Source organism: Exophiala xenobiotica (genome assembly GCF_000835505.1).
Source record: "Exophiala xenobiotica strain CBS 118157 unplaced genomic scaffold supercont1.6, whole genome shotgun sequence".
In the NCBI taxonomy this organism is placed as follows: Eukaryota; Fungi; Ascomycota; class Eurotiomycetes; order Chaetothyriales; family Herpotrichiellaceae; genus Exophiala; species Exophiala xenobiotica.
In genome coordinates this window covers 2,557,131-2,578,160 of record NW_013562489.1, presented here as the reverse complement: position 1 = coordinate 2,578,160, position 21,030 = coordinate 2,557,131, and the positions used below count along the sequence as shown (strand labels likewise).

The following is a 21,030-nucleotide window of genomic DNA, read 5'->3' as shown; positions in this document are numbered from 1 at the left end:
GCATGCGCCTCCATGTCCTCCTACTCGCTCTCTAACTCCTGATGCCCCCCACGAAAAGCTACCATTCACCATCCACCACCCACCACTCACCACTCACCGCAACCAACGCAGCCAATAGTACATTCTTCAAACCCTGGCTCTCCGTCACGTTCTGCCCGCACTTTCCCATCCTCTAGAATCACCAGGCTAGGGTGTCGAGGGAATAGCCAGGGACGAAGGACGAGGGCTGCGACTGACCTCTTTGACTCTTGACCTTTTACACACTACCACTACTGCAGCCGCGCTGCCAATTTCATCTTCGGTTTCTCCTGTATCCTGCCGCCTGGACTGGGTCTCTCAATTTCCTCTGTCTTGTCATTGTCGCAGGCGATGAAACAGTCCTCGACCACCTTGGTCCCCGCTGCCGCCATCGCTTCCGTTCGGAGGACACCCTCTTCGCTTTTGTCCTGACTCCTGCGCCGCTGGTCGTCCTACCCTTTCTGGCTTGAGGCTACTTTCCGATTCCGCTTGCTCACAGTCCGATCCACAGGTGCTGCAAGAAAACGGGGAAAGAAGACACACGAGCAGGCGCCCTGTCTGAGAAAGAAACGTTTCTGAGCGCTTCGCAAAACTGAGGCGCTGCTGTTGTTGCTAATCACGGCCGTTGATACGTCAAGCTACAATGACCAGGCTCATCCGCACTGCCTTATCTCACAGCCAGATCGCTGTCTGGTGTCTCTTGCACGACTCTTGACGGCTTCTCCCACACCTATCAGCTCGCAGAACTGCTATGTTGTGTCTGGTCACGACGGGTACCTGTCCAAAGCCACCTGCTCTACCCATAGATTGGCCAGAACTCAACTCCCTGTCCGATTGGGACGTCCATGTCCGCGCCTCAGTCGGTATCTGAGTCGGCTTTGGGTTTAACTCAATCTGAACTTCATCTCCTTCGACATCACACACAGGTTCTGGCTCAAAGGAGTCATCAAGGTGGCGGAATGGCCGATCGAGGCCGAGGCACTAGCAGACAATCCCAGCCCAGTTCCCGTGCGGCCAGCGCGGCCAGCAGTCAAAGTGTGCCGGGAAGAATTGTGCTGGATCCGCACAGTCTGCAAAATCTCTACTTGCACCTCGACAATGTGCTGCGGACAATTCAACGCCGCATTGAACAGGTGCGGCTACCCAACGCAGCTTTTTGCCCGCCTAGCATGCACTGACTTGCCTATAGCTGGAGGATGCTACAGAACAATCAGTCTCGGCTTCGAGAGACAGAGCAGGTAACATGGTGCGAGATGCCGACTCGGAGATACAAAGAATGCGCCGAATCCTAGCCGAGATCGACGCCCTCGAGCAGGAGTTTGAGAAAATCAAGCGAGTAAGAGACAAAGTCAAACAATTAAGAAACAACGTCGATGTCTTGAATGATCGGCTCGATCGCAGCCGCCCCAGTGGCCACAGCTCTGGGACTCGCCCACGACGCTGATGGTCTGTCCGAGTACGACAGACTACACATATACAACTCTACCGACCCATCTCTCCGCATCATTATGCAAGCCGACTCTCGTGCTTGCCCCACGATACCCGGCCCGACGCTACAAGTTTGTTTTACAAGTCTATTTCCCGGCGAAAACAGAGATGGAAGCCTCACGGCTGGTCATTGATTCATGAGATTACGTCTGATGATTGTACGAGTATTTCCCGCAAGTTGTTGTTTCAGGTCAAGGCATGCAAAACTGGACATTTGGCGTTGAAAGTGGTATAATGATCAAACATGAATTTGTAGCCGGGCTCGTATGACGAGCTTTGGTTATCTGTTGGCGAACAAGTGCTAGAAGTGTCGTGGCTCACGCCGCAAAACAGACACCTTGGGCGAGGACAAGCTGAGATTTGATGTAGTTACGCCTGAACGGCAGAATCATCTTATAATTGGTACTCATTTTCTCCTCGCTGGTCTGAACCCTCGACTGCTCTGTGTCCCTGGCGCTTCGCTCCGACCGGAAAACGCTTGACGGTTCCACATCTGTTGCATCGCACCTCGAACGTTTCCGCCCAAGGTTTGTTACCGTTCTTGCTCGGATTGACGGTCATTCCGCTGCTTGTCCTGCCGGCGATGAGAAGACATTCGCAGCCTTTGCACAATGTGTGCTTCATCTTAGGAGCGAGGCGAATTTGCGATTTTCGAGACACGCCCCGAAGATGCGTTAAGAGCCTGGTCGATTCTAGGAAACCTTGGGCATTCCTCATTGGCACACTTAGTGCTTCCGCAATAGGGTCGCCATCGGTCTCGGCAGATGTGGCCTTGGAATTTGCGTTGGCGAGCAATGTTGCAGCCTGATGCAGGAAGGATAGTCTTGAATGTAGATGTTTCTGGGGTACATTAGAGCCATCGCTCTTTGAAGATTTTGCTTTGCCCATGGTAGTGGTTGTGATGTAGGGGCATTCCGGCTGAGTCTTGGGTGCCGGCGACTCTGCAAATTGTGATCTGAATCAAGACTCTAGCTTAATCCTGATGGATATGTATTGCATTCTTCTCTAATGAAACCTGAGGTATCTTCACTCGCGAAACCTTTCAAGTCTGACAGGCTGCGTCACGAGGCTGTTGCCAAGACCATAACGCACTAGACGCTTTTAAGCTAGTATTATCACGTGAGACTTTCGAAATCGCCCCCCCTGCCGCAAACATTCGCCTTTTCATTCACAACAACTGTTCGCAGGCATCACTGTCATCTCTTTTCTTCCGCGTTCATCTATTCACTCAAACTGATCACATCGCAGACCTTCGCTGGTTCTGTCGCCGACTTCGGGTCTTTCAAAGTTGATCTCACCCTTTCGAAGTACCTTCAGATCCCATCACCTCACAGCTTTTGCGCCTCACCTAAGCAATCACCTCCCCCTTACTATTCATCCACAATGTCTGCTGAAGAAGATCTCATCGATTATTCCGACGAGGAGCTCCAAGCCACCGAAGCCCCAGCCGCCGGCGCGACCAATGGAGCCGCAAAGAAAGGCGACCTGACCGTTACTGGTGGAAAGACAGGAGACAAGGGCAAAGGCAGTTATGTCGGCATCCATTCAACAGGTTTCAGAGATTTCCTGCTCAAGGGCGAATTGCTCCGAGCCATCACCGACTGCGGTTTCGAACATCCTTCGGAGGGTTAGTCATTCATTCTTGCAAGCAAATATCCCTCCACGTTCTTCCTGCTGCGAGAGTCCGTCCATCTCCAAGATCAAGAAAGCATAAATTCAAGAAAGATATACGCGTTTGCAAAGTTGTCTCATACGGTATCCGATGCTGCGGGCGGAAAATGACAAGCAAGGATCCTTTCGGTCACCTTCGGGTTCATCTTGATGCTATGCCAGCAAACGCGATCCTACACCCGACTGCGAGAGCAGTGAGGGTCTATGGCTTCGCTTCTGCGATCGGATTGACATGCTGAGAATGCTGTCAATATCGGTGCGCATGTTCTGGCCGATATTGCGCCTTCGAGGTAACATTCGAGTGGCACAGCGTCTCTGAGGTGGGGCTGCTGGTAGTTGCAAAAGAACCGGCTTTGATTTCCTAAAGAGGAGGAACACGGCCTATACTATGCTACGATCAAGGAGATGGATGGACCGACCTGCCATGCTGTTTCGTCGTCTTACAAATTCATTGGCCGAACAAGTCTAACATCCCCGATTACTGCAGTCCAACAAAAGTGTATTCCGCAAGCTCTTCTCAGCACCGACATTTTGTGCCAAGCCAAGTCTGGTCTTGGTAAGACTGCGGTCTTTGTCTTGACGACATTGCACCAGCTTGAGCCAGTCCCTGGAGAATGTTCCGTCCTGGTCATGTGTCATACTCGAGAATTGGCCTACCAGATCAAGAACGAATATGCACGATTCAGCAAATATCTGCCAGATGTGAAGACCGCTGTCTTTTACGGCGGTACACCTATTCAGAAGGATATCGAGCTCCTCAAGAACAAAGAGACGTTCCCCAACATCATTGTCGGCACTCCTGGTCGATTGAACGCACTGGTCCGTGACAAGGTCCTATCTTTGCGAAGCGTCAAGTGCTTTGTTCTCGATGAATGCGACAAGATGCTGGAGCAAATTGGTATGATATACCGTTCCATCGGCCGATTGAGCATTCACTAACCATTTCCATTAGATATGCGTCGTGACGTCCAGGAGATCTTCCGATCGACTCCAACCGAGAAACAAGTCATGATGTTCAGCGCCACTCTACCTAAGGAGATCCGCCCCATTTGCAGAAAGTTCATGAGGCATCCTCTCGAGGTCTTTGTCGACGATGAGACCAAACTTACCCTGCACGGTCTGCAACAATACTCAATCCGACTCAGCGAAGGCGAGAAGAACCGAAAGCTCAATGATCTCCTCGATAATCTTGAATTTAACCAAGTCATCATCTTCGTCAAGAGCACCATTCGGGCCACCGAACTCGACAAGTTGCTTCGCGAATGCAATTTCCCAAGTATTGCAGTGCACTCGGGAGTCAGCCAAGAGGAGCGGTAAGTCGTTCATTGAGCTGTATTTTTGTGTCATCCACTGACAGTAACCCAGTATCAAGCGGTACAAGGAGTTCAAGGAGTTCAACAAGCGTATCTGCGTCGCCACCGACGTTTTCGGACGTGGTATCGATATTGAGCGCATAAATCTGGCCATCAACTACGACTTGCCGCTCGACGCTGACTCATATCTCCACCGTGTTGGTCGTGCTGGTCGTTTTGGTACCAAGGGTCTCAGTATCTCATTCGTCGCCAGTGAAAAGGATGAAGAGGTGTTGCAGCAGATCGAGGAGCGCTTTCAGGCGAAGGTTCCTCCATATCCTGAGGGTGGTGTTGATTCAAGCACCTACATGGCTTCTTAAGTTGTGAAAAGTCGACCCTCTGTTTCCAAGAAACTTTCCTCAACTGTGTGACAATACTGGTGGTACTAGGCTAGGTTGAAAGGTGGAAAGCAAGGGAAATTGAGAAAGGGAGCCTTTTAACGTTGAACACTCGACGGACAAAAGCTTGCATAACTATCAATGTGTTCAGTCTTAGTCAGTGCTTTCTGAATCAAAATGACGCTTCTAGATTATTCATGCCCATGACTTGTTCCTCCCACCCTGAAATCATATGCCGTTACAACTCGATTAGTTTTATCGTTAGTCTGCACCTGGTCGGCTGCCACTGCAACCCTTTGTCAGGAAGAGCCTCCATCGGGCCATGACCGTGAAAGTGTCTCCACGTGTACTCGTTGGTACTTTAGACATCCACTGAAGCTCGAAACCCGAGCGAGATGAGTGACAAAAAGGGCAGAATGGATCACCTACAACAAATGCGTCAAATTTTTATTTGGCTGCATCTAGATACACTCAATCTATTCGCTATGCATATCCGCCTTTCAGAGTCTCTGACGCAAAGCAACCTACTTTCTCTCTAGCCGATCCAAAACCTCGCGCCAATCCAAAGGTCCAGTGGTCAGGAGGAGGTTGATTAGGCATCCAGCTTCAATTTCTCCAAGAGCGAGTCGATCTTGCCCAATAGAATCTGGTAATTGACCGCATCGGCAGCGAATTCATCACCAGCTAATTCTCCGTCGAGCGTTCGGACAGCACCGGACTGCAGCAAGGCTTCCGCCGAGACTTCCATGTTCTCGGGCGTTGTCATATCCACGCCTTCGTCCTCTGGGACCTGCCTCTTTGGCTCCCTTTCCTCCGGCACATTCTCTGAACCCCAGTGAGGCAAGGGGATGGGCACCGCCGTCTTACCGGCGTCTGTCTCCGCGACGACACGATCCGACGGTTGATTGCTGTTTGACAGCGCTTCCGCCATGGGCTGCTCCTCGTCCATGACGTCTTCGAGGCCCGAGTCTTCGAACCGTAATCTAAATCTTTCGGATAGGTAATATCTAATGTCGTCAAGCAATTCAATCGAGTCCGTCTCTTGTCTCGCACTGATCCGGCTGGCGGACTCCTTTACGAGTTCCGCGAACTCCGGGTCGTCGATATAACTCTCCAGTCTGTACGCGATGTACCGCGCCGCGAACTCCTCGAGACGCTGAACGCGCGTGAGCCATGCAGCGCGCAGGATCTCGTAGATGTCAATGTCCTCGTCTTCGCGTGTAGGCCCGGACTCTGGAACAATGGCGGTCGCTGTGCCGTTGCCCAACGTAGAAATGACAAGGGCAGCTTTGGCTTTGACTTTCTCGAGGAACAGCATGTCCGCGGCGAAGAGGACGTCCACTGCGATGTCCAGGCCGAAATCCGCGCGCTCGGTGTATAAGAATGTCAGGATAATCTCGAGAACCTTGGGGGAGCAGTCGATCGGCACGATTTGCAGGTGTGGCGTGCGCTGGGCCTCGCGGAAGGGTGAGTCGAACATGGTCATGAAGAACTCGGAGCGGATGAGCATGGCTTTGTGGCAGGGGTATATTTTCGAGCGGCGGGGCGGACGAGGGTTAGAAGATGGTGATGGGGAGCGAGACAGTCTGGTAGATGATTCAAGAGGGATGCCGAGCGCGTTTGTGGAGGACGTGCGCGTGCGCTGGACTAGGTTGTCTGGCGACTCATCGGGAGTTTCTTCATCCTCGTCTGCGCGCAGGAGGACGTCGGCGAAGATACCATTGTCGCGGTCCCACTTGATGTTGTTGGAGTGGGACGTGTCTATTTCAATGGCATGTTTGAGCACGTTTTCGCGGAACCAGAATTCGAGTTGGTCACGGCCCTTCTCCATCTCGTCTTGACGGCGTTGGCGAGCAAGGCGGCGGTCGTTGCTGTCGAGGATGAGCTGGGACAAGCTCTGGATCTCCAGATGCTTGCTAATCCTGTCAACGCCAGCGAGGATTTCTGAATCGGTGAAGCCAGTGCCTGGGCCGCCGCCAAGGTCCCGTGGCATCTCGCCGAGGTATAGATGCTTCAGGGCGATGCCGAAGGACTGAGGTGGAATTGTGGGCGGTAACTTCCATGTTGTGGTGTCTGGTGCGGAGGAGAGCTTGCTCCTGAAATAAGGCGACCGTGCTGAGAGAACGAATTTATGAAGGTTGAAGGTCTCGGTGGAGGTGGCCACGGTAAGGTCTGACGTTTTCGGTTGCTCCCTGGTTAACAGCGATATTAAATGTGATGCTAGCGGCTGTAACGGGTCTGTTGATTTGGAGTAGTCGTATGATAAAAGGAGGTTTCGTATGCGGTCATTTAAGGCGTTGTATAAACATCTTGATTACGTTAGTGTGGTGGTGTTGGACAAAAGGGGATGAACAATACCTCTCACCCTGAAACGTATCACGCTCACAAAGTGCCCCTGACTCTAGTAGCAGCTGCACAACTTCATAGTGGCCGCACAGGCTGGCCTGTCCATATGTCAGCAATTGCTCGTGAGTGCTAAGGACGGTTGAGTGGCGATATCGACCCCCAAAACAAAGACTTACCAGAATAAGAGGGGTGTAATCGTATTGATCTTTGGCATTTATGTTCGTCCCCTCCTGAATCATCTCCTGGCAGACCTTGAGGTCGCCTCTTCTGCAAGCACCGCATAATTTCTGAAAGTTCTCGCTAAAGTCGAGGGGGTTATCTTCTTTCAAGATGCCCTCCTCAATCAATTTCTTCTCGTCATGAAGACTGCGTTCGAGTTGGTCTTTGCGAAGCAATCCATTCGCGCTCATGGTCCCAAGGCGTGAAGAAGAAATGATCTAGGTTATGTGGCGGATCTATAAGGATGAGATAAGAAAAAGAATGAATGTAGGTTGGACAGTTTGACCGTTGGTTTGAAGGTACGAATACTTCGTCATAACAAAAGGCGGCAAGATCGGGATCAATGGCCACTCATCGGATTTTAGATTAGATTAGATCTAAGTCACGTGCTGCCACTTTTCTTGCCGCTGCAACCACAACCACAACCGAAAGCCCACACTGGAAATTTCGCAGTCCACAAGGCTGGCCCGCTCGAGAAAGTGGCCCATCGCAGTTCTGGTTCACCACTTGTTTGTTGCTCTTACAACGAACGACAGAGGATTCATTCTCAATTCATCTTAGCCCCTAAGTATCTCGATTTATTGCCCAGTATGGCTGACGAAGACTCTTTCCTGCATCTCTCCAGGCCGCTGGGTCCTGCTGCCGTTGGCGCACAACCAACAACGGCTCCTCTTCGAGTCGTGATACAACCACAGGTGAGTAATTGCGCTATCCGCCACTGCATCAGGCTGACAATTTCAGGCTCTCTTCTCGATCCTCGACCATTGTACTCGCCGACCGCCAGACCAACAAAGAGTCATTGGCACCCTTCTCGGAACTCGATCGGATGCAGACGAATCCCAAGTCGTTGTACACTCTTCATTCGCAGTCAGCCACACCGAGACGACAGATCAGGTCGAAGTCGATATGGAATATCAAAAAGCCATGCTAGCATTACATCTACGAGCAAATCCTAAGGAGGTCTTGGTTGGCTGGTATGCCACGAGTTCTGAGTTGAACACATTTTCAGCTTTGATCCAAAACCACTACAGCAGCCAAGGAGAAGGCACATTCCCATATCCTGCAGTTCACATCACAGTCTCGAGTCAGCCCGGTCAAGATGTGGAAGTACGAACGTATATTTCCTCGGCTGTTGGCGTCAGCCCAGAGAGAGCCGCCGATTCTGCCGCATTCATTCCCGTGCCATACGCAGTCAACTACACCGAGCCTGATCACGCTGGTGTTGAGGCGCTCGCATTGGCCAAAGATTCAGAAACAAGGACGGCGACAGTTTTGACAGACATTGAAAACCTGGAACGCGCGTTGGAGGACACGGTGGGCATGTTGGATCGGGTCGCCAAGTATGTGGAGAATGTGATTGAAGAGGAGGAGGAGCCATCGACCGCCCTGGGACAATTTCTGCTCAACACCCTTGCGCTGGCGCCGAAGGTCGAACCTGCGGATATCGAGAAAGACTTCAACAACCACATCCAAGACGTGTTGACGGTGTCCTACCTTGCCAACATGATCCGCACACAAATGGATTTGTCCAACCGGCTAGCAACGGCACAGTTGACCATGGGTGGCGGTGAGGCTGGCACGGCGGACAAGGGCCAAAGACAGAATAGACAGGGAGGTCAGACGAGACAGAACCGGGCAGAGAGCTTGTCAGTGTCGAACATGTGAAGTAGAGGATTAAGGGGTATTATGCTTGATATCTGAACCTTCCATCTCGGAAGGTATGAAGCATGATTGCATATGTCTGGCTCATGGCTGCTTTTGATTGCTGCGCCTGACCGAGCAGAAGCCAGGAGAAAAGGCGTCCGGAGTTGTCAAAAGTGTATTCGACTTGGTCGAGGTGTGACTGAACGATATTGCCGGCGCAGCAACAGGACTATCGCTGAAGGAAGGTCTGGTGCGCCGCCGTAAAACACTTGACGAGCATGATGCTCTAGACAGGGTGTGCTGCCATAGATAAAGGGCATATCCCTATGCCGAAGAATCGATCACGACTGTCATAAGCGCCAGTTCAGTGTGCGCATACTGAAGTTCGCTTTCGAAAGCGTCTGCCAAGGTGGTCCATGCCGGTGACTCAATGTCTCCTTCGCCTGGTGTTTGATGTTTCCGCAAGCGGCTGACGTTCAGTGGTTGCAGCGGTAGACATAGTGATCGCTGCGTCTGCCATGAGCAAAGATTTTCCATAGTCGCCAATCGCCATCGAACGTCCATCTTCTGCCTCTGTTCAACCGACGTCACTCTTAGCCCTCTTACTCGTCCTCTCATCCGCATCGTCTTCGCCATTGACATCTCCTCCCTTTCCCAGGTCGGCAGCATCTGCCTCGACCTCTTCGCGATCTCTCTTCTTCCTCCGCCCGCGCCCTCGTCCTTTCCCCTTCCCTGTGCCCTCCTCACCCACGACCTCACCCAGATTCATCAGATCCCCGACACCGAGTTTCTGGCCCTCGCGGCCCTCGTTGGTGTCGAACAGTTTCTTCTTGTTATCAATGTCGCGTTTCTTCTTGAACATCTCCTGCACACGGCCGAGCTTGATGCTATCCTTGCGCAGGACGAACTCGAAGTCCGAAAGCTTGAGTTTCGCGCGGCCGGAGTATGTCGCGACGCTGACGGCGTTGTGGCATGTCTCGATTATGAAGTCCGTTAGGATCTCGTCGAGGACGCGCAGGGTCTCGGGGAAGGGTTGGCCAAACGGTGTGGGTGGGTGGGTTGTGTTGGGTGTAGGAAGAGAAGAGAGGTAGGACTGGGATGATGGCCCGAGGGGCGAGACGATGTCGGGATGTGTGGGTGCGCCGTAAGCGTAGAGAAGGGCGGAGAGTTCGGGGCCGAAGTTCAGGTTCGATTTGTGCCTGCCAGCACGGGCGCGTGGCTCCATTTGGATGGTGATCGTGGAGGAGGCGGAGGAGATGGGGGTGGTGGAGGATTAAAGCAGGGTTGAGATGGTGACTTTGTCGTGGAAGATGGGTCGTCGATGGGTTCCTTTGGTGGGGAGGTGATATCAACTCTAGCAACTCATTTCGATTGCTGAGGACAGTCAGATTGCGTGTGTGGTCGATGCAGTCAGGTCTAGGTGAGGGTAGCGATTAGTAGGATGCGAAGTCAGAATGGTACTTATTTCAGGTAGTGAAGTCACTCCGCGTTCAGACAAGGCTGGTGCAGGATGTCAAGGCTGTGGCTGCACTAGCCGGATGACATTGCCGATAGGGACGAAACTCGTAATCTACCACTCTTGATCTCAAAACAATTCTTATCGACAATTCTAAGCTTCAATTCCATCAGAGACCGCACAGCCATGACAGCTAAACAGTCTGCCCTCGTCTCGGTGGCGATCAGCTGCTCACACCTGGTTTGCCCACGACGTCGTCCATATCTGAAGGCTCGAGTCGCATGGTACAAGGCGTGACTGATATGTCGAGCAAGGCGAGGAACTCGTGGCCTTCCGGGAGGTCTCCAAATGCCCATCGCAGATTACGAGCTTTGAAAGATTGAAGAACTCCCATAGGCTCCCCATGGTCGACCCAAAAACTGGTATCAGCGCAGCTAACCACTCCCTCTGGGGCGCCCTCCTCAAAGCAACTTCCTCGCAATTTGGCATGCCTGACATAACTGACTGGACAGCTTTGCATGATCCCCTCCGCCCTCCGGGCTGTTATACCTGGATCTGTCTCAGGTCCGCTACTACAAGCTCTCAAAGTAGCCAGGATAGCGGCGGGTTGTGAGCTCAAAATCCCCAGCCATGTGTCCTCGTTGCGCCCACAATTCTGAAGATTCAGTCGAATCATCTAGCTCGAATCAATATTGCCGCCTGACATTCGGGTTTTAGACCTACTGTAGTAGCCAATCCTTGCCGCCTATACCGAGGATCCACGCAGAGCTGTGTAATCCAGCAGACTTTTGAAGCGGATGACTCGTCGCTGTCATATCGTGTTGCAAACACATTGCCCACGAGCTCGTTTCCCACCATTGCTCTCACGTAAAAGTGGTCACCATGATCTGGGAGGATCTGCCGGCGTAGGTGGGCCGCACTCATACGGACACGGCGACCTGGAGAGTGTTAGGAAAGGGTCGCTTATGGACTATATCGTGCTCCTTGTCAGCTTGTTTAGCAAATGATCGCAGGTGTTGGTTGGCCAGCGGACCCCAGACGCCATAGAATCGTGAGAACAATTCTGCGGCCTGCTCGATCATGTTATCTGTGATGTCCGTCCCGGCCACGTACTGCAGAATGACGAGCGAAGACGTCGCCGCGTATATATGAAGGAAGGCAAACACACGCAACGATACGAAAAGGGCACGCCGGCAACCGCCAGATTTGCTAGGGGTAATGATCAGGGCGTGGATCCTTAAACAAGTTGTAGCCGACTCGATGCGCAGTCTCGCTTGCGTTGACTCAACAAAACCGAGTCTCGAGTCACAAAACCGCTGGTAAGACCCGCTCTGGCAAAACTTTGACGAAGACTGCGCCCAAATGTGCGATTGCGATGAACTATTCACAATAGAGTCGACTGTCTTCCTAAGCCACAGAGACAATAACAACAGCGATATTCGAGCGGCATCTTTATCAGGGGCGCTTCTTGGCCAAGAATCAATTGTGCATGGTGTGTCTGACCATGTCCCTACCTCCATTGCGCATTCCAAGCCTCCCACCAATTCTTCGCTGTAGGTTTTCGAGCAAGAGCCCATCTCTGGAGCTCTTTCGTCTCATCGTCTATCGAACCATCTGTTTCTCTCCAAAGCTCGAAATCTATTATAGTACTGAGGAAGGACATCTTAGTAAGTAGCTGGCATGGTTCAACAAGCACAGATTTACCATCTTCTCGTCTCTCGTTCCCATAGCACGTTCCGCAACGCACAGTCCACCGGTTCTATGCCGAGGGTGTATATCGACCTGTTGCAAGGGGACGTCAGTCGAGCGGGATGTCCTGACGAGAGCTTCACATGAAAACAGGACTGTCAATTGACAAGGTCTCACCTTAAAGCAACCAAAAACTCCTGCACAATCTCCTCTCTTTCCTCTTCGGACATGCCCCAAAAGTACAAGTTATGCAGCGAATCACCAGGCATCTTGGTCATGACCGTGAACGTCATATAGCCGCCTGGAAGAGGCCCGCTAGACCCTTGCACGGCCTTCTTATAGTTCACAAAGAGTGGCGCGTAGGTGGTTTTGGCCTCTCTAAACTTCATCAAGGCTTTCAACTCAGCTCTTGTAGTTGTGCTTGATTCGGCTTCTGGAGCTTCGCTATCGTCATCTTGTCCTCGGGCCGGGACTCTGGCCGTTGCCGTCAGTGTGACAGTCCGGAACTATCTGCCAGGAACAGCAAGACGAGGGGCAGACCTGATTTTGACCTTCACCACGTATTCCTGTGTACCCGCATCGGCTTGCTCTCTCAGTCTGCAAATGAAGACCATTCGAGCCTCTGGCGGTGTCCCGTCATGGCAGTGTCGAAAGGTTGTCAGAGGCTGCAACAACTCATAGGATTTGCCATCATCAAATTCAATTATCCTATCAATGTACGGAGGTATCGGGAATTGAGCCTCCTCGCCCATCGTGCGGGACTGCAAGATCACGAATCAAGAAGTAACGTTAGCATGGAAGCACCTTCTGTTCTCCCCAGCTGGGCAGCGGAGACTTCCTCCGTAAATTGTTGCAAGATGTTGACAATGTTAAACAACAATGTATTTCCGAAAACTATACCTGGCGTCTTCAGCTCGCTGACATCGGCCCTCAACGGCGATAGCCTCGGACGAGAGGGAAGCGATAGTTGGATCCTGTGAATGTCTGACGAGATAAAGAGCGAAAGGATTACCCCGAATGCAGGAAGGGTCAAGGGGTTTGAGACCACACGTGATCTTAATAAGCAAAACATGGCGTCAGACTCGAAGGTTATTGTCCCTTCAGCTCTTGTCGCTTTAGAGGCTCACTAGCCGTTTCACGTGATCGATAAAGCAGCATGTGTGCCAAGCAGGAACGAGGCCAGATGTCAAACTTCGCCTCGTCTTGAAGCATGTATGTTTCAACATCTCTTCACGACGACAAGAAATCACCATAACGCTGCTTATGCTCTTCTACCATCGAGGCAACACCGCAAAGTCACAAAAACTCACTGTCTATCGCCACCAGGTCGCTGCGGAGAAAGTCATTCATTATGGTACAGTACCCATCTGCTTTCCAGTCTCTATGGCAGGATCCTATCCCTACCGTAGGGTTGTGGAGCAAATGCTTACCTCGACCATTCGCGTTCTCTAGACGGCAATCTTCAACTTCCAGTCACTCCTCCTCGTCATCCTCCTGATTATCTGCACATCTGCATACGTGCACGTGATGTTCCCGAGCGTTCTGGATCGGAACAAGGACGGGTGAGCTCTCCTTCCACCCTTGACCTTGGCCCAACCCCCCCAAAACTCCCCCTTTCGCCAGCCCATACATCATCCACTTGGTCCGCTTCTAAACCCACGCACAGTGTTATGGGAATATTCTGGAAATGTGCACGAATCGGTGAACGGTTATCCCCGTACGTTAGTATCTTCTGTGTGGTCATGGCTGTAAGTTTCTCCCTTCCCCACCGGCCCCACGCCCCCTTTCAGCGCCCCAGCTTCCCTCCTGTAACTACCCCTTAGGAACCACACTAATACATCTGGAAGTGCTCGATCCTGGTGGCTCATTGAAATGCTGTCTGCTCCTCATTGGGCGAATATCCAATGCATGGTGTTGGTGGCGTTCCTTGCCCGCGCAGGATCATGATACACTGCGAAAGTGACCGTGTGTTTGTGTTGAATGCGACAAATTAGGCGATCGAATGTTTGAGTAAATGTACTATTGCCGCAACCACAAGATTTGCGAGCGAACATCTCATCGGACCCACTTCGATCGGTACAGGGTCCCTCTGTCGTGAAAGTCTCCTCAGTCATGGAATGAACACCTCGCTGCACAGGAAGAAGCCAACCAGAACAGAACCTGTTCGGCTATACACAGTTTTCTATTTGAGGCTTCGAGCGTTAGGGTCCGGCAAAGAATATTCGCTGGCTGCCCCGTCATGCCACCAGAGGACCCTTCCTCACGTTACAACCGCATGTACAGCCGACCACTGCGAGATTGAAACGGAAGATGGCCGCAAGACAACCATATTAGAAGACAATACTGCAGAATGCGCACAACCATAAGGCGTAGGATAAGTGGCAGAACATTTGCTGCAATGGTCCTCATATACGAGTTGGGCAGTTGTTTATCGGTTCCAGGCCAGCGGGTCAAGATTTGTAATCAAATGAACGGCGTAAAAGCTGCAGTGGTAATCAGTGGATCTTTGTGAGATTCGATCTAACGTTAAGTTACTTCTTTCAGTTTCAACTAGAAACTGAACGGAGTAAAGCAACAAAGCAGCCATCGCTCCAATCGCTCCCACGTTGGTGGAGGTTCTTCCAATTAGAAATTCAAATTGGTGCTTGACGCTTGAATCGGCCACCTCTTTCTGGGTACAGTCTCTTGCGTGGTTTCCACACGCCAGCGCAATACAATGGATTACCTTTTTCATGCTGCGCTCACCTATAATACACAAAAGGAAACTTATCTTCCTCTTTCTTTCTGCGTGATCGTAAAGCAGCAATCCCAGTTCCGTATCGGGTCTTTTCTTGACCGCCTTTTCCCTCCATGAACGCCAATTCATCTTTGTTTCTTCCTTGCACGATGACAGGCGTTTCAGGTATCCCTATGAACTGGCGGAACGTCATCATTTTCTCCTCTTCGACAAGCTCAGGCACTTCAAGTTGTCCCTCCTGTAAATTTCGCTGCACCCATGCTCGGACCTCAACATCCGGTACGTGCCGACTGATTTCTTGATGAGGATTGCCGAATCTTCGTCTACGGTCTCGACACTGGTATTTGAGTAAATTCCCGACAATTTGCTTCTTGTAGGGTCGCACCTCAGAGCTTGCGTAAGACCTACGCTCGAATTTCTGAGCACGCCATCGGTCAATTTCCAGCAAGTCCATTGACTGTTGAGGTTGCCATAGGGGATCAATACGTCGGGAAGGCAGCTCGTATACTGGGTCGTCGTCCATCTCTTCGTCTGAATCTGACTCGAACACCACCCCACGGGCTTGCAATTTCCTTATTGCCTTTGCCTTGTCGGCTTTGGACCACGGTCGCTGTAAACCTGGACCTGCAATTGGTGGCTGAAAAGGTGAAAGTAAACCATTGCTTGCTCCTTCAACCGATATACTCTTTTCAAACAGAGGCCGGGAACTTGTGGAGGCCCGCCACGGGTCTGATATTCCCGTCTCCTGCATGTCGTTGACCGCCGTCAAACCACTGATTTGCCGGACATCGCCATATTCAGCGCGTGATGTGGCGGAGTGCTGGGGTGTGCCGCTTTGTTGACGCCTATATGATTGCCGCCGCACTTGGAGCAGTGGAATGTCGTCTTCTGAATCACCCTCCTCATCCTCAAGTTCATTAAGATCCACCACCTCAACATTCGTTGATGAGCCACACTCTCTATCCTCGTCTTGGTTGACTGGAGTATCTGCACTCTGCGAGACAAGTTCGTCAATATCCATCACCTCAACATTCGTTGATGAGCCACACTCTCTATCCTCGTCTTGGTTGACTGGAGTATCTGCACTCTGCGAGACAAGTTCGTCAACATCCATCACCTCACCATTCACTGATGCGCCATCCTCCACATGGTCGTCTTGGTTGAATGGGGTATCTGCACTCTGCGATTCAGGTTCATCAGATAAAGCAGTGCGCGCCACTCGTACGATCTCGTTCCACTCGCGACGTGCCACTTTATTCCTTCCTGGATATTGATTGTTGTGCTCGCGCAGAAATCTAGAGCACTTTTCCGCGTCCAAGTTGCCGGTCATGTCGTGAAAGCATCTTTTGTGGCCTTTACTGCAGTTACAACAGCGCTTCAGCAGGCCGTTAGGCAAAAGCACGTTTTGGCTTGCATTTGGCGAGAACGTCGTGAGAAGAATCCGAGAATCGCCTCCAGCAGTGACTGGAACAGACTGTTCGCTCAAATGCTGCGATTCAGGCCGAACAACATTCGGCCCGGCCATGGCGCGGCCAGTCTGAGTATGGAGTACCGAAGTCCTATCGTCAACAGAACTCTGCTCCGACGAGAGTTGACTGTCGACGCTTGGGGCAGTTCCAGGGTTATGTATATCCGTAGGAGCATTGTCTCGGTGCCTCGTGATACGGTAATGCTTGAAGCAGTCTTGCATAGTTCTTCTTGGGAAGAATTCTGCGATCTTTTCGAAATTACCGGGGTACTGAGCATATGCAACTGAGAATACCTCATGCTCGTTCTTCGAGAACTTTGAATAGGGAGGCTCAGGGTTAATGTGGCTTCTGCCCGTAGTTCGAGCACTTTCATCCTGCGAGGGATCAACTCCCTTGTTCTGGCCGGGTGTAGTCAAGCTCGGAGGTCCTGACGGATGAAGATGTGATGTCTCTTGGACAGCGTCTGTCTCTGTTTGCGTCTGCTCGACGAGCTCCAGTTGTGGTCCAGCCTGTTGCGTATCGGTCGACTTCTCCTTCTCAATCATAGCTTGTCTGGTCAACTCCTCCAGAGATTGTCTTCTCTCGCCCGTGGCCCCAGCAGGACCAGACACGCACGCTCCAGCAGCTGCATCTTTGACCTGCTCCAATGCTGATAATGACAGCTTGGGTTTCTTGCTGACAAACAAGTTATCTTCTGGTGCAGATCGTTTCAACCTGTTAGCCACGAGAGCTTCCCGAAGTAGAGCATCGTTAGGTGGCCGCCGAAGGCTTATATGTATGTCATCCTCAATTACCTCTTCAGGAACCCCATCTTCGACGAACGACGATATGTTGGTCTGGGTCATGCTCACACTCACTTCAGCCGACGGTGCGGCTTCGTTCGATCCTGTTGTTCCGTCGCTGCACTCGACACAGCGGCTAGTGTTGAAGATGGTCTTTTGACAGATCTCGCACGACTTCTTGCCTGCTGGAATCGTCTGGCTCATAGTCGGACTCATTGCAGCTGGCAACGTCAAGGTGGGTATAGGGACCCGAGAGGACATCGTTGAAGCTATTTTCCTCTTTCGCGGGTCTACGTTTGACCGCTTGGCTTTGTGTTTAATAGGGGAGTCTGCTGCCGCCGATTGTGCATTAACGTTCAAGTTCGAGGGCTCGCTCGGCAACTTCTGACGTTGACCCACGAAGCTCTCGGACGAGAGTGAAAAGGGTTGATCAATCTCTTCAGTAGAAATCTGTGACACACGGTCAGGAAACGCAATCGTTGCACGAAGCGCGACCGGACTTCGACGTGCACTCTTAGCCCAAGGGGGGATCGATGCTTGAGGAGGAGGTGTTTCTGCGCTTTGTCTGCTCTCTGGTGGCTCGTCCATCGTCAAGCAAGACTTTCCTCCAGGCCAATGTGCATAAGGACACGTCTTGCCCACCCATTTGCAGTGCTCACGCGCCTCCCATCGAGGACATGTATAAGACTTCAAACAGGGCTCTCCCGGTTTCGCCTGGGCTTCTTTGGTGGGCTGCCAGGCGACTATACCAGTATCCTCATGGGCGTAGAGGCAAACCTCATCGGCCAGTCGACAACGCCCCGCTGTATACCAGTAGTAGCATGTAATGTGCTTTTTGGAAGCTTTATGATCTGCGCCGACGTATAGGCCGGTGTTGGCATGAGCATACTGGCAGTCAGTCTCTGTCTTCAGACAAATCCCGGACAGCCATCTAGGGCATGTGAAATCTTTTGCACGCTGACTTCCGAATGGTGCAGAGCGGCCAGTGTCGTTATGTGCAAATTCGCAATGTGCTTCAGCAAGAAAGCAACCGTCGGACTGCCACTTAGGACATGTGATGTGTTTATATCGAGTACCTTGAATCGCGGCGTCCGGGACCACATTCGCCGCCTGCGCAGCACTGCCAGGGCTCGATTGAGCCTGCTGTTGTGCATGTAGCATATTTGGGCGGCCAGTCATGTTTCTTGTCATACCGCTGTCGCTCTTTTCCGGTCCGGCCCATTTTATTGTGGTTGCGGTGCGATTGGTAGAAGGTTGCGTCGCGTTGGCAGGAGGGGAGTTGTCTTCGATTGTGGGAGCATCGGAAATGATTTTGGGTGCTTCAGAATAGTTATTACTTGCAGCTTCTCGTTCCTTTTTCAAGCATCGTCCGCACACGAAGTCTTCGAGTCTCTCACTAGTGGCGGTCAGCGTAATGTCAAGAACAGCCAGAATTGTATTACCTTTCAGTGGGCTTTGGGTTTCCGCATCGATTGTGAAAACCTCGCCGGCAACTACTGCAAGGAACCAGAGGAGTGAGTTGACTCCCAGGCGTACGACAGCTTTTGCATAGATTTTTGGTCCGGGACGTCGTTGAAGATGTTGATGCAGTCTCCGCATTGGAAGAATGCGGTAGCCACAGGCCTGCAAAGCCGTGTGACGTTTTAACCCAGGTCCCTTTATCGAGCGCCTCAATCATTGTCTCTTTGTCAACCGCAGCGGAGCGCCCATACTGCCGATGGTCATCTGAATCGTAATGGATTGAGAGTGGGGGGCTATACGGCGGACTTTCTGGCAGTTGAGGGATGATGATCCTCGGTGTTGACGCGTGAGATAAGGGAAGAGCAGACGAATCGCGGGTTGGACTATCATCAGATGACGCCAAGCCTGGTGCGCATGCCTTCAATGAGTTTTGGAAGTCGCCACTGTGGCCATCATCGACTTCCATATCGACCTCCGAATCTCCCTCAGAAACGTTTTGCTGCCCCATAGGGCTGTTGTTCTTGGTAGCCAGCCCTGCACAACTGATAGGCTGCAGTGTATTATTCAAGTTTGGGGCCACCTGCTTTTCCGTCTCCTGTCTTCGAGGAATTGAGGCGGACTGACTCATTGAGCCGCCAGTTTTGTCAGAGTATGTTCCGAGGTCCGAAGTTGAAGGCTGCACACGTTTCTGTCCGACTATTACACTTTTGCGATTGTCTTCCCGAGAATCCTTTGACCACCACAAGTACCGTCGTGGCCCACCCACTCTTGTCTCGGGAGCACCTATATCATAGCCTCTTGAGGGATACTTTGGCTCTCTCTGGTGGTCCACGTTGCCATCGTCCTGCGTTGTATAGGGCCGGTAGCGGTCGTATACAGGATATCTATTTTCAGGGTGAATATGGCCACTGTGGCGAGAAGGTACAGGCCTGTACGAGTCAAACTGTCCTCGTCGCTCCTGAGGCTCAGAAGGCCGGTAAGTGTCTGACCTCCTCAAAGGTGGTGGTGAGATGTCCCGCCTCATCGAACGCGGCGCAGTAGGAGGCGGAACATCGAAAGTTGCAGCCAGGCCCGCTTTGCCTGGCTTCGGGTGCAGTGTGGAATTCCAGCCAACGCTACTGGTTGAGCTGCCATCTTTGATCGTGGTGTTAGACCGGCCCACTAGCACAGTATTCTGATCGTCCATCTGGCTAGTCGTAATATTGGAAGGAATTCCAGGGAATTCACATGTGCCGTAGCTGCAGTAGCTTATGAGGAAGGCAGCAGGAACCTCATCTCATGCAAGCTGATCGTCTTGTTGAGGAGTGCGTCGAAAAACTGGACGGCGCTGGAAGAATCATCAAGTCAGCGTCAGATACCCAACAGAAGTGAGATTGCAAGAAAAACGTTTCGCTTTCTTAATCAGGTCTTTTCAGTTTATTTCGGTCTTCACTTTGGGTCAGTTGGGTTGTGATGAGGGCCAGGCCGAATCTCAATGTAGACAGAGAAATCACAGATGCCACTAGTAGGCCATCTAAACATGCACTCTCAGCAGAACAACAGACGCTCCATGTCCCGCATTTGATCTTGAAGAACTCAAACTTGTACACCGCTGCCATTGGCTCGAGCATCCACTGAATTCGAAAGGCGAGCCCCATTTTTGTGGTGTTGAAAATGGGTTTGATGTGCACAAAAGTTCCAAAGAGGCAGATCTGGTTGCTCACAGATCACCAATCTTGCATTATTGTGGATTGCGGAATGGAGTGTTGGTAGGATGCCGGTGTGTCGTTGAGACAGATCGTTCATAGACAACTAGTCTTCTCATCCGACTAAGAGACAATCTGGACTTTTACAACCGCAAGTGACAAAGAACTTGCAATCAGACCTTTTACCAGTGACTCATCATGAAAACATAGGAGGGAAATTTGTGAGACAGAGAAGAACTTGAAAGTTGAACTTACCCGCCGTTCTTTGAAAAATCTGCCGTGAATAGATTTCGTGCACGACACCCAGCAAGGCTCAACTTTGGCTGATTCAATCCATCATGACCCGGATACTTAAAGAGGCAATCTGTAAAGTGGAAGTGGTGCGCCGGTTTGCGAGGAAACAGGCAACACGTTGAATGTTGTTGTCCTGGCGGCTAATTGGGGGCCAGACAGAATAGGCAGATCAATGCGCACAGCAAAAATCATCGCACGAACAGGATGCAAGGTAAAGCAGAAGAAGGACACAATAGCCGTCTCATGGGAAGGATACGAATTTCTGTTATTGGGAAGTAGTTTAAGTGGGCATTGGGATGTGTATTGTGATCTGATTCTTGAGAAGAAAGAGAAAGAAATCGAAATCGGAGACTCAACAGAGAGGAATGGGCGAGCTTGAGA

The 21,030-nt window shown here is 51.5% G+C and overlaps 8 protein-coding genes across 11 annotated transcripts; 3 read left to right on the top strand and 5 right to left on the bottom strand.

The window, feature by feature from the left end:
- The first annotated feature begins 37 nt into the window (after positions 1 to 37).
- Positions 38 to 1,893, top strand: PV05_10240 (uncharacterized protein). Its single transcript, XM_013456660.1, has 2 exons — positions 38 to 1,151; positions 1,208 to 1,893. The coding sequence occupies exons 1-2, from the start codon at positions 864 to 866 to the stop codon at positions 1,460 to 1,462; spliced, it is 543 nt and encodes a 180-aa protein (XP_013312114.1). The 5' UTR covers positions 38 to 863; the 3' UTR covers positions 1,463 to 1,893.
- Positions 1,739 to 2,512, bottom strand: PV05_10239 (uncharacterized protein). The gene has a single exon (XM_013456659.1). The coding sequence runs from the start codon at positions 2,392 to 2,394 to the stop codon at positions 1,900 to 1,902; it is 495 nt and encodes a 164-aa protein (XP_013312113.1). The 5' UTR covers positions 2,395 to 2,512; the 3' UTR covers positions 1,739 to 1,899.
- A 173-nt stretch (positions 2,513 to 2,685) lies between these two features.
- PV05_10238 lies at positions 2,686 to 5,061 on the top strand. 2 transcript variants are annotated; one of them, XM_013456658.1, is made up of 4 exons: positions 2,686 to 3,133; positions 3,665 to 4,075; positions 4,130 to 4,490; positions 4,543 to 5,061. In XM_013456658.1, the coding sequence occupies exons 1-4, from the start codon at positions 2,890 to 2,892 to the stop codon at positions 4,847 to 4,849; spliced, it is 1,323 nt and encodes a 440-aa protein (XP_013312112.1). In that variant the 5' UTR covers positions 2,686 to 2,889; the 3' UTR covers positions 4,850 to 5,061. The 2 variants fall into 2 exon arrangements, with proteins under 2 accessions (XP_013312112.1, XP_013312111.1); XM_013456657.1 differs by having other exon boundaries at positions 2,686 to 4,075.
- Positions 5,062 to 5,320: 259 nt separating this feature from the next.
- Positions 5,321 to 7,731, bottom strand: PV05_10237 (uncharacterized protein). Its single transcript, XM_013456656.1, has 3 exons — positions 7,390 to 7,731; positions 7,226 to 7,311; positions 5,321 to 7,176 (listed from the first exon to the last, which is right to left on the bottom strand). The coding sequence occupies exons 1-3, from the start codon at positions 7,621 to 7,623 to the stop codon at positions 5,460 to 5,462; spliced, it is 2,037 nt and encodes a 678-aa protein (XP_013312110.1). The 5' UTR covers positions 7,624 to 7,731; the 3' UTR covers positions 5,321 to 5,459.
- A 173-nt stretch (positions 7,732 to 7,904) lies between these two features.
- Positions 7,905 to 9,435, top strand: PV05_10236 (eukaryotic translation initiation factor 3 subunit F). Its single transcript, XM_013456655.1, has 2 exons — positions 7,905 to 8,127; positions 8,174 to 9,435. Exons 1-2 carry the CDS (start codon positions 8,023 to 8,025, stop codon positions 9,095 to 9,097), a joined length of 1,029 nt encoding a protein of 342 aa, XP_013312109.1. The 5' UTR covers positions 7,905 to 8,022; the 3' UTR covers positions 9,098 to 9,435.
- PV05_10235 (uncharacterized protein) lies at positions 8,922 to 10,532 on the bottom strand. The gene has a single exon (XM_013456654.1). The coding sequence runs from the start codon at positions 10,299 to 10,301 to the stop codon at positions 9,654 to 9,656; it is 648 nt and encodes a 215-aa protein (XP_013312108.1). The 5' UTR covers positions 10,302 to 10,532; the 3' UTR covers positions 8,922 to 9,653.
- A 223-nt stretch (positions 10,533 to 10,755) lies between these two features.
- PV05_10234 (uncharacterized protein) lies at positions 10,756 to 12,973 on the bottom strand (the record flags this gene model as incomplete). Its single annotated transcript, XM_013456653.1, has 7 exons — positions 10,756 to 11,208; positions 11,256 to 11,470; positions 11,566 to 11,999; positions 12,047 to 12,181; positions 12,237 to 12,314; positions 12,399 to 12,695; positions 12,762 to 12,973. 7 exons carry the CDS (start codon positions 12,971 to 12,973, stop codon positions 10,756 to 10,758), a joined length of 1,824 nt encoding a protein of 607 aa, XP_013312107.1.
- Positions 12,974 to 14,719: 1,746 nt separating this feature from the next.
- PV05_10233 lies at positions 14,720 to 20,965 on the bottom strand. 3 transcript variants are annotated; one of them, XM_013456650.1, is made up of 4 exons: positions 20,611 to 20,965; positions 18,652 to 19,997; positions 15,983 to 18,605; positions 14,720 to 15,889 (listed from the first exon to the last, which is right to left on the bottom strand). In XM_013456650.1, exons 2-4 carry the CDS (start codon positions 19,854 to 19,856, stop codon positions 14,963 to 14,965), a joined length of 4,755 nt encoding a protein of 1,584 aa, XP_013312104.1. In that variant the 5' UTR covers positions 19,857 to 19,997; positions 20,611 to 20,965; the 3' UTR covers positions 14,720 to 14,962. The 3 variants fall into 3 exon arrangements, with proteins under 3 accessions (XP_013312104.1, XP_013312106.1, XP_013312105.1); XM_013456652.1 differs by having other exon boundaries at positions 14,720 to 18,605; XM_013456651.1 differs by lacking the exon at positions 20,611 to 20,965 and having other exon boundaries at positions 18,652 to 20,411.
- Positions 20,966 to 21,030: the final 65 nt, after the last annotated feature.